The 15265-nt window shown below is 32.2% G+C and overlaps 2 protein-coding genes across 3 annotated transcripts; both read left to right on the plus strand.

Annotated features, from left to right (window-relative positions):
* The first annotated feature begins 596 nt into the window (after positions 1 to 596).
* Positions 597 to 2589, plus strand: LOC137812631 (5-amino-6-(5-phospho-D-ribitylamino)uracil phosphatase, chloroplastic). Its single transcript, XM_068614754.1, has 2 exons — positions 597 to 887; positions 1064 to 2589. Exon 2 carries the CDS (start codon positions 1291 to 1293, stop codon positions 2425 to 2427), a length of 1137 nt encoding a protein of 378 aa, XP_068470855.1. The 5' UTR covers positions 597 to 887; positions 1064 to 1290; the 3' UTR covers positions 2428 to 2589.
* Positions 2590 to 5914: 3325 nt separating this feature from the next.
* LOC137812632 (ASI1-immunoprecipitated protein 3) lies at positions 5915 to 13170 on the plus strand. 2 transcript variants are annotated; one of them, XM_068614755.1, is made up of 10 exons: positions 5915 to 6120; positions 6292 to 6758; positions 7247 to 7309; positions 7896 to 8651; positions 8741 to 8875; positions 11169 to 11252; positions 12101 to 12160; positions 12251 to 12337; positions 12429 to 12701; positions 12922 to 13170. In XM_068614755.1, the coding sequence occupies exons 2-10, from the start codon at positions 6381 to 6383 to the stop codon at positions 13009 to 13011; spliced, it is 1926 nt and encodes a 641-aa protein (XP_068470856.1). In that variant the 5' UTR covers positions 5915 to 6120; positions 6292 to 6380; the 3' UTR covers positions 13012 to 13170. The 2 variants fall into 2 exon arrangements, with proteins under 2 accessions (XP_068470856.1, XP_068470857.1); XM_068614756.1 differs by lacking the exon at positions 5915 to 6120 and having other exon boundaries at positions 6136 to 6758.
* The last annotated feature ends 2095 nt before the right edge of the window (positions 13171 to 15265 follow it).

Here is a 15265-nt window from a genome sequence, read left to right on the forward strand (position 1 = left end):
ACTAATTGACTTTGGTTTTTTTTATAAATATGTCCTGTTTTTTTACTTGAAATTAACATGATTACATCATCAATAATAATAAAAATAAATACTAATTTATGTTTATAGATTCAACTTTTATGTTGTTGTAGAGTTTAATTTTTTATTTTCTTCATTTTAAAAAAAAATAATTTTAAAGTAAACATTTTTAATTTATTACTTTTTTATTTTATAAAAACTCATTTATTTATTCATTAATTATATTTCTAATTATTTTAAACATTAAAAATATTTATTTTTTAATGCATTCAAAATTAAAATTATTAAAAAATAATAATTTATTAAAAAATAATAATTTATTATTTATTTATTTATTTTTAAAATGGTGTTAGATAAGGAAATAAAAAGTAAAAGAGTGCTAGATAGGGAAATAAAAACAAAAGAGAAAATAAAGTCAAAAAGATGCTAGATAAGGAAATAAAGATATAAATGGTGCTAGATAGGAGCGAATGAATAGAGTCTTCAAAGTTGAAAATTATTTTTGGACGGTGGTTGAGTACCAAGGCAAATAGATGCGTTTATAAAATTATTTTAATTGAAGAAAAAAAAAGTATGATACAAACACCATCAGTTACACAATATTTTAGCGTGACTGCATCTGGTGACGCAACGTGTGCCAGTGATAGCCGAAGGTTTAGCCAGCGTGGACCATTTTTTCTTCAATGTTCTCTCTATCTCTTCTTTACCCAAATTGCCTGATTTATAAACCACACTTTTGCTTAAAAAATCAGAATCAAAATCAGAAAACAAGAAACGTATAGAAAAAGCTTCTCCGAAAGATTAGCAAAAAAGAGGGAGAAGAGAAGAGATTCACGTTCGCTCTTCCACTCACTTTCTTTCTCTTTCAGGTTTCTTCTTCTTAATTCTTTTTTCTCTTTCCAAGGCTTCAACTCATTATTTCTTTACATTGTTCGCTTTTCTGCGTTCCCTTTTCTGCTGTTATGCTCATTTTATTTAGTTTCTTTATTTATTCGTTGGCTATTTTTGCGATTAGAGTAATTGGTGTGTTTCTTTTTTCTTGAAGGCCATTTTTTCTTGACCATAAAGTTGCGATTTCATTGGTGTCGTTTTGCTCAAGATGGTGTCGTTTTCGGGAATATAGTAATTTGGGTCTGGGAATCTGGATTGAAGTTCTTTCTTCAGCATTGAATCTTTGGTTACATAGGTTGGTTACTTTGGAACACTATTCAATTCAATAATTGATTGGTCCCCTCGTTTTTGTGGAACTCAAATCAGTTAGGTTACTGAAAAATGGTTGAATCAATTGCCGCCACTTCGCTCCTTGGCCACCGTCCAATTTGTCGTGGAAATTTGGTCAGAGATGTTTCTGTTAAGCGCAAATCTTTGAATTCTTGCCGGCTGCCAGCAACCGACTTTCTTGGTGGTGGACGGATTGTGGTTTCTTTGACTTTGCCTAAATCTGATAAGCAAGATAGGTTTATGTTTTCATCAATTAAGGCCTTGGCTGTGGAGTTAACAAGAGAAGCCCATGCTTATAGGGAAGAGAAATTACCCAATAAAGATAATAACAGGATTGATAGTGGGTTTGATCAAAGGCCTGTTTCTTGGCCTCCGGCTAATAGAGCCGATAACCCCTCCCTCCGCAATCCGTTGCTCCGGCATGAGAGGATGGGGTGTGGTTGGTTGGGTGCTATATTTGAGTGGGAGGGTGTTCTTGTTGAGGACAATTCTGATTTAGAGAAGCAGGCCTGGCTCGCACTCTCCCAAGAAGAAGGCAAATCCTCTCCTCCTGCTTTTATCCTCAAGAGAATAGAAGGCATGAAGAATGAACAGGCGATTTCAGAAGTTTTGTGTTGGTCGAGGGATCCGGTGCAGTTAAGAAGAATGGCTAATAGAAAAGAAGAAATCTACCAAGCTTTGCAGGGTGGAATGTATAGGTTCATGTCTGGTTCCAAGGAGTTTGTTAGTGTTTTGATGCATTACAAGATACCAATGGCATTGGTTTCCACGCGTCCTAGAAAGGCTATTGAGTCTGCTATAGGAGAGATTGGGATCGAAGACAATTTCAGTGTCATTGTAGCAGCAGAGGATGTTCATAGGGGAAAGCCTGATCCTGAAATGTTTGTTTATGCTGCACAGCTTTTGAACTTAATACCTGAGAGGTGCATTGTGTTTGGAAACTCCAATCTAACAGTTGAGGCTGCACACGAAGCACGGATGAAATGTGTGGCCGTTGCTAGCAAGCACCCTGTCTATGAGCTTGGGGCTGCAGACTTGGTTGTCAGACACCTAGACGAGCTTTCTGTAGTTGATTTGAAGAATCTTGCAGACATTGAAATGACTGAATTTGGGTCTCCAGAACCTGAGGTGGAGATGGAGATGGAAAAAGATTATGAGCCATCATCCGTTGATGACATATTCTGGTAAATCCTATAAATGTACAGTTGATTGAACTTCATCTGATTGTTGATGATATTAGTTACAGGTTAGTTACTTGTGTATATGGTAAACAGAATAAATGGGGGGAAAATTATAAGTGATCTTGCATTGAACATTGATGTTTACTAATGAATTTTCTGTCATTCACGAGATTATCTACTTCTCCTATCTACCTCTTCGAATAAATCTATAAGGACGGCATTGAAGTATACAAAGCACAAAATTTTTTAATCTTGACAAAGGGATAATGTTAATTAGATAGGGAGGATTGAAATTTTTGCCTCAAAGGGATTGAGATTTTTTTTCATAAGAACACAAACATTTTAGTCAAATCAATTGAGAATTCATCAAAAGGTGAGTCTTACAATAGGCAAAGGCAAGGGGGTGTTACTTGTAAATGTTTCAACCCCTTGTACCCAATGACATGAAGGATGTGGGAATATGAAATTAGCACCCAAATTATACACTTTGTATTGTTTACTTGTTATTTGAAACTTGTCCCCTCACCAAATTTTTAAAGTAGCTGTGTTATTTTTTTATCAAAGGAATAGAATGCTTGAAGGGGGACAACTTTTATTTTGGTATGTAGCTTGGGCTTGGTGATGCTAAAATAGTAAAATTTCTATTGTATGATTTGAGTTCTTTAGCAAAATATGAACCAGTTTTCTTTGAAGTCACTAATTATCTGTAAACCAGGTTACTATTACAATGAATGTGTTTCGTTTGATTTTTAAAAGAAATATATTTTTATCTTCTCGTAACAAAACCTTGATTAGTAAGTTATTAATTCTCTCAAATAATTGATTGATAAAAAATGTTCGTATTAACTTTAATAAGTTGCTTTAAAAAATCACATAAACTATCTAATTGGTGTAATAGCTATAACTAACCCCTTCCACTGTAATACTATTTTTTCATGTGCATGATTCGAAACGAAACACCTTTTGTTTTGGCACCTAAATTAACTTTGAAAAATATCTGGATTTGACTATCAAGTTTGTGTGTGAAGAAATATTTGTTCAAAAATATTAATTTTTAAAACTGAACTCCGTTTCTTCTGAAAATATTTTTTAATTTTTAGTCGGAAAATACTTTAGCTTTCACTTAAAAGCTAACAATAGCAGGAGTGTAATTATTTGTAATTCATTGATTGATATATTTCTAGTGTTGGTAAAGTGATAATGAGAATTTAAAGAAAAAAGCAATAATCAATTAATTAGATTTAAATATATGATTTTATTTTTAACGGACATGTAATCTTACCCCAACTAATTCACAAACAAATGTGTTTTGAAATAATTTTAGGGTTCACCAAAATTAAATAATTGAGTTAAAAAAAATTAAAATATTGTATCAGTTTTATCCTTAAATCCATCAACTTAGAGACAATTAACCACGGATATAACTACAGATTTTCTTGTTATAATAATGTGGAATAGTTTTACAAAATGAACCATTAGCAAAAACATTAAAAAAATATCAATGTCAGCATTTCCTAAAAGTCTAATAAAGATAATTTGAGACGTTATATATGCCTGATTAGTTTTCGGATTATGTAATTTGTAAGTTTTTTTTAGCTTTCAGATTTCAAACACCTTTCTAGATTACATAATCCGAAAACTACTTTATAGGGTAGCACAAGAATATTAAAAATGTATTTTTTGTTGTGTATGAGGTGGCAGAAGAAGAACCTATGGAATTACAGGAAAAAACAGTCCAATATATATTTTGAGCCAGTTAGGGGATTGGGTTGAAGTGGGCCAAGGCTTGGCCCACGACACAGTAACAAACTTGATCTCTGGTTTTAAACATAAATTGAGTAATTCCCAGTTCTTAACTAGAAACATAGGGTTTATGTTGCAACTTTTTTACAATAACTGCTCAACTCTTCACTCAATCTGATGGTGAGTCTTCTTCGTCAATTTTACTTTCCAATTTTCTTATTCTCTGCATCACATTGTTTGTTTAAAACCTAATATTGTTTCACTTTCTTTTGGGTCTTTTGTATAAATAATTAAATGGTTCCTTGAATTTGAATTCCCCAATTTGGTTGTTTGTTTTTCTAACTACGCAAAAAAACGTGTGAGCACATGCTCATGAAATTGAAACCTAATTTTGAACCTAATTGTTATTCTGTTGTACTATTGTATACGTGGATTGAAAAGAAAGGAGAAATTGGAAGTGCAACTATATTTTCATTTTACAAGGAAAAAAAATGAAGTTGGATAATTACAATTTCATATACATGTGGATGTTTCAAAATGAATCATCATTTGTAGAAAGTGTGTTAGGCTAGTTATATTATTTTCCAACTCCTACTTAATTACGTAATTTTATTTTTTGCATTTAAATATTGGATATTTTATTCAATATATTATGTATTTTAGTGTAACATTTGTTATGTAGTATATCCACCATATGCATAAGTTGAAATGATGAAAGACACATTTATGGAGATTGACCATTCAAATACATATGTATATGACCATTGATAAAAAAAAATCTTATTGTTGTTTATATTCTTTTAAATCAAGTAAATAAACCATTCTCGTGGAGTGAATCAAATTGGGTTTAAAAATCCATGTCTTGCAATAAAGTAGATAAATTTGAGCTATTTTTTAAAAAAATTAATTCATAGTGAGTAAACTTGTGCAAGTTGAATGAACTCATTTTAAGACCCCTTATGGATTAAAAAAAAGTAAATTGTTCATTTTATTGATATTTCACATGTTTTTTTTTCTCTTAATCAATAAGTTTTAAAAAATAAATAAAATCATAACAAAAACGCTAAACTTTAAAATAAACAATACATCAGTTACTATCTAACTCAAAAAATGTTTTGTCAGTGATTTTGGAGTTACAACCTTAATATCATTTATAGAGACATAAAATAAGGTTTTAAAGTACTTATATTTTGAGACACTATTTCGGTATAACAAAAAAATCTCATATCACTCTAAAGATAATAATCATTTATGCACATATTTTTTTTAGTAGTTAATTAAAACAATAATATATAAAGTGGATATTATAATAAAATTTTATTGTAAAATATATTAAATTTAATTTAATAATTTTAAAAAGGAATAATTAATCTAAAAAATGTTGATTGTGTTATCAATTCACAAATAATACTTCATTGGTACATAAAGAATAACTAATCTCCAATAATTAATTCACAAAGAATAATTCATTGCTTCCAATTTTTTAATTGATTGTAAAAATTAAATGGTAAAGAAAATTTCATGAATAATTGTGATAACAAGAATTGTTAATCAAGGATGTACTGTGTTATTATTATTATTATTTTTAACCGATTGTTCTAGTTTTTATCATTTTTAAATTGTGATGTGACAGTTATAAATATTTTAAAAAAACTTTAACATTACGAGTTTTTTTAGTTAATTATTATTTGATAGAATGTTAATTTTATTTCAAAGTGAATTTATCCCAATTTATGTCAGCACTTTGTTTTGTGCGATTATTACAACTTTCATTTGTTTTGCACAATATAAATCTTTATATCAGTTATAAACGTTAAAATGTATCCAGAACATGAACCTTTCATATTAAAATCTCCATTTTCATCATATTAAAATCTCTATGAGTGCAGTGAAAAGTCTCAAATCACAATGTATTCATGATCATAGCTTCATTTTGCGTATCAATTTTGTTATAGTGGTAAAATTTCATTACAGTGTGATATTCAAAATCTGAAATCAGTATCTCCATTTCAATTGATTTTGATATTCTGTGCAGTTACCCTACTAGAGGGTAGTGTACCTAAATTGGTGAAGAACTTGGAGCATTCGATAAATAAGAGAAGTGTAAGAGACTTTCCATTTTTAACAGGTTCCAGACAAATAGCAAGGTTCTTCATCTGGTTTCAGACACATAAACAAAATCCAAATTCTCGAGTCACAGTGGCGGTGGGTGTAGGAATGGGAAACCGACGCTTCACTCGGGTCGCAATCAGCGACGAGGAGGACGAAGCGCCTCCGCCTCCGAAGCAGCAAGCCACGGCCAGTGTTTCCGACGAGAACCGGTCGAAGCAGCAACGCAAGAGGAAGAGGATGAAGCTCCAGGAAGAAGAGGAGGAAGAGGAGGAAGTGGAGAAAGAGAGCGAGAAGGAGAAAGAGGAAGACAAGAAGAAGAAGAGAAAGATCAGAGACAAGCAGGACGGAAGATCTAACGAAGAAGAGGAACCGCCGCAGGAAGACGCCAAGCCCATGGGCGAACCGGTTAGGGTTTCCGGAAAGGGGAGAGGCCGGAAAAAGCATTTCGATTCCTTCGAGTACGACGGAAACCAATACACGCTGGTAGTACCTTTTTCTCACTAGTAGGAATTTGAGGAAAATAATTTAGGCTGTTTGATTTGAACGTGTGATTTCGAATTCATTTTTGGGTTGCTAGGGCTTGCGATATGGAGAAAAGAGAAATAAGTGTTTGTTATATAACAGTGTCTATATATAATATGAAGTAACGACTTGTGTTATATTTCTGCAACTTGAATCAAGTAACGACAACAGCACAGTAGTTGCTACCTGTCACTGCATTTGAACTGAAAAAAATAGTTAATACTTGATTCTAAATCAAATAGCAGTGTAATTTGCATAATCTTTCCAAAGGCCCACATTTCCCATTTTCTGGCAACAGAGTGAGAACTGTAGTTTGACGTTTCAGCTATGCAGATGGCTTGTGCCTTGTTTTTGAGGTTTATGTTTAATTTGTGAAAGTGGGTTGTGAAGACATTCTAAGATAAGAAAGGTGTTGCATTCTTGTGTTTTAACATCGCTTTTTTCTGCAGGAAGATCCTATACTTCTCACACCCGAGGACAAAGACCAAAAACCGTATGTGGCGATTATTAAGGTAAATTTCTTGTCAAATATATATATATATATATATATATATATATTCTTTAAGATGACAATATTTTTTGAATGTGTTTGGTTGGAACATTAAGATGGTATCTGCCTTGATATCATGTACTGGATTTTGGTGATCATCTGGGTATGTCACCACCATGCATTGGTGAAAATGTAATAAATTCTACCAGCAGTACATGAAATACAAATAACAATTTCCTGCTTATTAATAATGAATTTATATTTTTTGATACTTAATTTTATGTGTTTAATATAATATTTTGCATTCCCATGTTGTTCCGTTATTGGAAATTCCGGCCGGGCTTGAGCTGGAGTTTGCGCATTATGTTACCCTTTTATTTTGAGTTTTGATGACTAGTTTGCCAATTTTTTTGTCATGTTGTATACATTGAATCTTGTTGTTGAGAAGTTGAGCTGCATTGTTATTTTTTTTGGGTTTGGTAATCCCATTTATTTTTGTCCTCTGTCTTGTGGGATGGGAGAGGATGGTATTATTCCTTTCTTTTCTACAAAATGTAGTTATAAATCTTCTTTCTCTCTTCACCTTCTAATTCAGGTTTTTTTTTCAGGACATTACGCAATCCCTAAATGGCAGCATGATGGTCACAGGCCAGTGGTTCTATCGACCTGAAGAGGCTGAAAGAAAAGGTGGTGGCAGCTGGCAATCACGTGATACAAGGGAGCTGTTTTATAGTTTCCACCGTGATGATGTACCTGCAGAATCTGTTATGCATAAGTGTGTGGTGCATTTTGTTCCCATACACAAACAGCTTCCAAATCGCAAGCAGCATCCTGGGTTTATTGTGCAAAAGGTTTATGACACAGTAGAAAGGAAACTCTGGAAGCTAACTGATAAGGACTATGAGGACAATAAACAGCAAGAAATTGATGAGCTTGTTCAGAAAACCCTTCAACGTTTGGGGGAACTACTTGATATTGAGCCTGAAGAACCTGTTGCTGAACAGGAAGATCTGATGAAAAATAAAAGAATCTTAAGGAAAAAGAGCATTTCACCACTCGATGTTTCCAAAGAGGACGAAACATCTCGTAAGAGTGACCAATCTCTGAAACCTGAAACACCGGGGAGTTGTGCAAATAATGCTTCAGAACATTATCGTATATTAGTGGATTTTAATGCTCTAACTGGAGATACCCACCGTGACAAATGTTTGGAGAAGTTGCTTCAAAGTGTTCAATTCATGTTTAACTCTGATGACAGCATAAAGAAGGAAGACAAAGTAAATGACAATTCTGATGCAAACAACAATGGAAACAATGACAAAAGTTCAGAAGTAGCAAATGAATGTAAAGACCAGGCTCAACAGGTACACGGTGAATTGCTAAATTGTTGAGGTGGCGATTCCTTGTATATAATGATTTCAGCATTTACATCTTTTTTTTTTTCACTCTACAGAGTTCCAAGTCTTTTGTCTGGCCAGATGTTGCTGTTCCAGCTGTAGTTGCTCTAGAAAAAGCATCACATGATACCTTTTCATCAGATTATCAGAAGTATAATCAAAAGCTACGGCAATTAGTGTTTAATCTCAAGGTTAGAAGCTTCTCTTCTGATATGGACTGTTAACTTGAAATGCTTTTAAATGATGCACTTAAATGATTAAAAAATATATATTGCTGCTACATTATTGGACTTTTTTTTTTCTTGTATGGATATTTTTTATTATAGTATCTATTAAAAAATAATTTCTTAGATATAGGATGTCTAATAGAATGTTGGCAATCTGTACTTGGTCATATATTCGTCATGTTATTACTGATGAATTATGGATTGTAATTTTGAAATTGGCAATTTGTTTAACTGCTTTATTCTTTTTCTTTTTGTAATTAACATATTTTCATATTTGTAATTCTGTCCTGTAGTTTTTTATGCATTAATAATTATTTCTGTTATGACGTTTTTTCCCCTGTTTTCAATTAGTTAAAGTTTAGTTTAGCAAGGTTATGTTTGGATTAGAAGGAGATGAAATCATAATCCATTGTTTGGATTGTGGAAGAAAGGATATCATGGCATGGAACCCCAATAAAACTCTTTCCATCACTACTTACCTTCATTCCCCCCTCCCCGCCCAAATTTTGGGAGGTATGGGAGGAAAGTGGGATATTATGTATTTTTTTGTTTAATTATAAAATTCCATTGTTGCCCTACCAATGCATCTACTCCTCCTTTTATCCACACTGCTCAGCTGCTGCAAACTTCTTCTCTCCATTATCACAGCTCATCAGCACCCTGGATGTTTTAATATTCCTTTACTTTTACTTAAATCTCATGGGTCATATTTTATTTTTTTTACTTCATAATGATATGAAGTTGTAGTCTGAGAGCTTTGGGACCACAAATAATTTTTTTTTGTTTTTTTATTACAAAATTTATTCCCTTTTCTGTATAAGCCCACAAAATTTCATGCCCAAACTTTTTTTGGCTAGACATCATTTGCCATAAGTTTGACACTTTTGGGGGTTAATTTATGGAACAGTCCTGGAAGTTAGTTTCTGGAATGTAATAACACATTTTGGATATTAATTTTTAGAACACTTACTCATTACCAGAATAAATTTCAGAAATTTATTTCCTAAAACAGGGTATTTTGGAAAGATCCAAAAAACATGGAAGACGGATGCGTAAGTAAAATGCAATTGCCTTCAACTAAAATGTATGTTGGAAAACTTCCTATAAGTAACTTCCTGTGATGAAAGGCCTAGGACTGAGCAGCAAGGAGATGGGCTTAGTAAGTGGAGGGATACTTACCTCCCTTCACTGTCTCACCTAAATACTAGTTAAGCAAAAGTGTGGTTTGGTTCTTGATGATTTTTATCCTTAAAATGACTTTTAAATGGTCATTACATATACTGATGCTTGGAAAAATGAAGTTAAAAGTCAATGTGATAATAATGTGAAAAACTGAATTGTAATCCTTAAACTACCTTTCTTTCCAAACTGTTATAAATAATTTATCCAGAAAACAAAAATATACTAAATTACTTATTTGTTCTGAGTAAAGGCATAGTGAATCTATTATGGGCACACTTTTGACTCTTGTGAGCTTACAAGAATTCCATTCAAACTTTGGTGATTGTTGTGTTCGAGCATGAAGGTTTACTCCAAGCAAAATAGAATAGCATGTAATGTGATAATTTAAAGTATGTATTCTTATAATGAAGAAATAAAAGAAAAAAATGGCTTGCCAAACAATAATTATATTTTCTTAATTACTAATGTGACATAATACAAGTATATAGAAGGAGAGGAAAAAGAGGGGTCAAAGAATAGAAGGGGCTAAGGGGCTAAAGAAATCAGGCGTGCTGGTGTTTGAAAGAAATATAAAACAATTGGCAAGAGGAAAAAGCGTAGGGGGAAAGAGAAGAGGAGCATGACAGATTGGACTTCTGGCATGAGGAGAGTGGAGAGGGGGATATGAGGGTCATACATGAGAGATAAGTGAATGGGTATATGTAGAGGAGGAAACCAATATTGGGCAGAAAAAATTGAGAGGTTTATGGTTAGGCTGAGTGAAGAAGTTAGTTCTTCCTTGGGAAAGGGATTTTCCCGTTTTTACTTCATCTTGCATCTTTCAAGGAGCTCTTCTCCATCCTTTTCATCTTCATTTCCTACTTCTATACTGTAACAGATGATTCTCATTTGAGTGAACCAAATTCAATATAAACATTAAATAATATCAATCTTTTCTCTACAGGTGCGGGTGCCTAACATAATGGCTATAAGTTCATTATAACTACCACTGCTTTATTGCTTTTTTTGGCTTGACATATTAGTATGAATATTTTTGTATATTATTTATTTATATTTTCTTTCTTCCTTTTGGCAGAACAATGCAATCCTAGCACGCCGTCTATTAAATGGAGAGTTGGAACCTTCTAAAATATTGAATATGACTCCCAATGAATTGAAGGTATTTCTTTCTTCTTTTTTTCTATTTTCCTTTGTTGAAACTTTTCTGTTGTATGCTCTTGTGATGAATTTATTTTGTATATTTTATTTTATTATTTTCTGAATTAAACCCAGCAGCTTCTTGTGATTCTTCTAGTCTTCAGCATATTATACCTATTTAACACATATCCTTGTCCTAAAGAAAAAGCTGGGAATGATGACCTAAATAAACGTTTCTCAGGGACCAAATTGATTTGATAAAATATAATCTTATTCAGTGTCAGCAGTTCTTTTAAATAACTAATATATCTGCTATTTATTTAATTGTGCAGTGATGGGCAAAATATGCTTTGGTCTACATTAAAGTCCTAAGTTAACTGGAAATAAACTTTTGATGTTCATGGAACCATGAACTTGTAAATTTTGGTCCCAGTTGTGTTTTTGTATGTGGTTACGACTTGTATGTGGATTCTGCTTTATAGGAAGTACATGATTTAGTAAAAAAGTAGTTGCTACATTCTAAAATAATTACAGTGTTTGATAAATTTAATTGAATGTCCTTTTAAAAGTATTGTTGGTTTTATAACAATGCTTGGAGGTGCGGATTCTGCTAATAGGTACTGGGAGTAAACAAGTAGTTGCTCCATTCTAAAATAATTCCACTGTTTGATAAATTTAATTGAATGTCCTTTTAAAGTATTGCTCGTTTTATAACAATGTTTGGAGGTGTTTGAAGTCTCGAGTCTTCTTTTTAACCGGTACAGCAGATAAATCACCACTTGTTACAACTGACTCAATTTCTTAAAGCTTCTTTTGTAAAGATTATTCTGACTGATGATTTGAATTCTTTACTGAATATTTGAATTCTAGGAGGGTTTGACTGCTGAGGAAACAAACAAGAAAGAGCCCGATGAGTCACAACAAATGCAGGTTACTTTTATTTCATGCCACAATATTATAATTTGTTAAATTGTGTAGAGATATATGTTGACTGTTAGCTTTCCTCTATATGGGAAACAGATGACGGGTGCTCGATGCCGAAGATGCAGTGAGTGTAAGGTGGGCTTGAGGGATATAATCCACGCAGGACATGGTGATCGATATCAGGTTTGCATGCAATGTTCAACTGAAATCTGAAATTCCAAAACCATCTTCTATGTTTTACATAGATTGATTGATTGTTACTCTGCTTGTGCAGCTGGAATGTATTGCCTGTGGTCATTCCTGGTTTGCCTCCCGAGATGAAGTGTCTGACCTGACTATAGATGCATCAGATTCAAAAAGAAGTGTAGGTACAGCGCCATGGGCCACTGCTAAATTTGAAGATGTTGAGAAGAAGCTGGTTAGTCCCCGTGAATCTGAAAAGAATGACATATTTAAGAAAACAAGTGAAGCATATATGCCAGTTTTTGATGCCCAGAAATCGTTTGGCAAGTCTAGGAAAGATGAAAACGTCCAAGCTTCAAAACAGGTTGACTAGTGACATTGACTGTCTATTCTTATGCCGTAGCTAGTTTTAGAATTTTTACGGTACTGATTATAGCAAAAGATTGTATATACTTCGCATTATATAGAGCCATCGGTTATCTGTACAGCTTAAGTACATGTAAATGCTTACGTAGGGTGGTTGTAGCCACCAATTTATCATAGTTATTGTCCTCAAACATCTTATTGGGTGTGTGATGATTCAGGTTCCTCATTATATAGTACCTTTGGACGTTGTTGGTAAACCCGAATCGACCCAATTGGTTCGACCAGATCTGATGGATAGACCGGTTTAGGATGATGTCTAGAGGAAATGTATTCGATCCAGATCGACTTAGTGGTCTTGTAAAAATTCCACAATTCATTATGGATTGGTGAATTTTAAAAAACATTTGAAACATATTTTTAATAATATATATATATATATATGTAATTATTTAAACTTAGTTTTTGAAGTTGTGTTGTTTATTTTGTTATGGACTTTGTGTAATTAAAGCTTTATTTTGGATACCAGTGATGTCATGAAAATTGAAGAATTTGTCAGATAACATACACACATATATATTAATATAGATGGGGTTTTCGGGTTATTTATGAATCAAATGTTTAAACTGAATGTTGTTTTTCTGGCACTTCCATAGAGTGAAAAATATCATTCTTTCATGTAGTTTTGTTGGAAGATTTCATTGAGTGATATAAAAAGTTTGTGTCTAGTATTTTAAATTACATAATTTAAAATAAAATTTTCACTTTCAAATTGATTAATGTGGAATTAATCCAGATTACTCAATCCATAACTTCGTTTTTTTTATCAGAGTTCTGATTCAAAGTTGTTGATCATTCTGGAATTAGTTTTGATATGAAAGTTAATTTGACAAAAACAATTATTCTTATTTTCTTTACGTCCATCAGGCCTTGTAGCCTTCAAACATAGGTCGATCTAATAAATTGAAGATAAACCATATAAACCTCCCATGTAAACCTAATATTTAAGAATGTTTGAGTAATACCCCCACTGAGATTCCACTTTGTTTAGTGAGATTTTAGTTTCACAAAGCTACTTTGGAGGCCAAATTCCAAGATCTCGTAGTGCTTTATGGAGTAAGATTCATTATCCCTAAATACAATTCTTTTAGAGCTTATATATAGACCTTGAGATCATTAATAATGATCTCATACTGAATTTTTTAACTTAAGACATCAAATTCTCTAGAACACTATCCAAATTCGATAGTCTGAGTTGAATGATTTTAAGATTGGCAGATGATGGATAAAATTGTTCGTGTTAAATACATAAACACAAGTGTCTAATTCAAAAAATATTTATTGGATTTCTATCCATTCTAGCATGGATCTAACACAATTTTAAAATGAGAAATACATTAATTTTCTAAAAAGTCAAACTTATTTTATAAATTTTTATTATAATTATAAAAATAAGAAACAAATTCTTTTGAACCAGTAACGAAAAACATCTTTGTGCTAAAAAAACTGAAACAGTGCACATAAATATTTTAATTTATAATTATATAATATATTGATCTGTATCACCATGTCTTACATTTTAGAAAGGTATCTCCAATGTGTGCTACATAGGTTATTATTCTGTATCATAATGCACACCTAACACTTAATAAAATTAATACTTATCTTATTCTCACATTCTAATCACACTTTTATATTTTATACTGTCTTACTATATAATAACTATCAAATAAATTATTAAAAAATACCATTAAATAAATGTATTATATGTAAAACATATTATAACAACTGAAAACATAAATTAAATGTATTATATGAAAAATAAAAGTATTGAAGTGAATTAGACTCTATCTTTTTCTCATACAAACTTTTTTTAAGTTAAAAGAAACTCTTTCATTCCTTAAAGCGTTTAAAGTAAATTTATTTGATTACATTTTTCTAATGATATACTAATTAATGTCTTTTAATTATTTAAAATAATGTTAAATACATTGCACTACCAAACCTTAAAAAAACACATACATTGAGAATTCTTATAAAGGCTAAATAAAATCGCAAGCAAATTTAGGAAACCCATGAAGTGTTGTCTAATTTGTTCCAACAAAGGGTCAAGTCTAATTTGTTCCAACAAAGGGTCAAGTCTAATCTGTTCCAACAAAGGGTCAAGGCTAATTTTGAGACTTTCCATGAAGTGTTTGCTCTCGTTAAATTCTAAGAAAAACATGAATTTCTTATGACAACATGAAATGGAATGGTAAAAAAGCATGAAAAAAAAGGGTCCAAGATTCCGTGAGTTTGATGTGAGATATTGAATTAGGGTTATTCCCGGCCAATCCAATCACATGCAAAGACCCTTCCTTGTCTTTGACCACCTCACAACCCTATGCCATAAATAATAAATAAATAAAGCTTTTCCCCTTGTCCTTATTCATCTCACACTAATTTACACTTCTACCCTTTTTCTTGTTCCCATGCACCTATACTATTATAACTATTATTGATGTGACAATTTTTTTTACATGATGTCTAATATTGTAATTATTGTTAGTATGATAAATTTGGATT

Source organism: Phaseolus vulgaris, chromosome 2 (genome assembly GCF_000499845.2).
Source record: "Phaseolus vulgaris cultivar G19833 chromosome 2, P. vulgaris v2.0, whole genome shotgun sequence".
In the NCBI taxonomy this organism is placed as follows: Eukaryota; Viridiplantae; Streptophyta; class Magnoliopsida; order Fabales; family Fabaceae; genus Phaseolus; species Phaseolus vulgaris.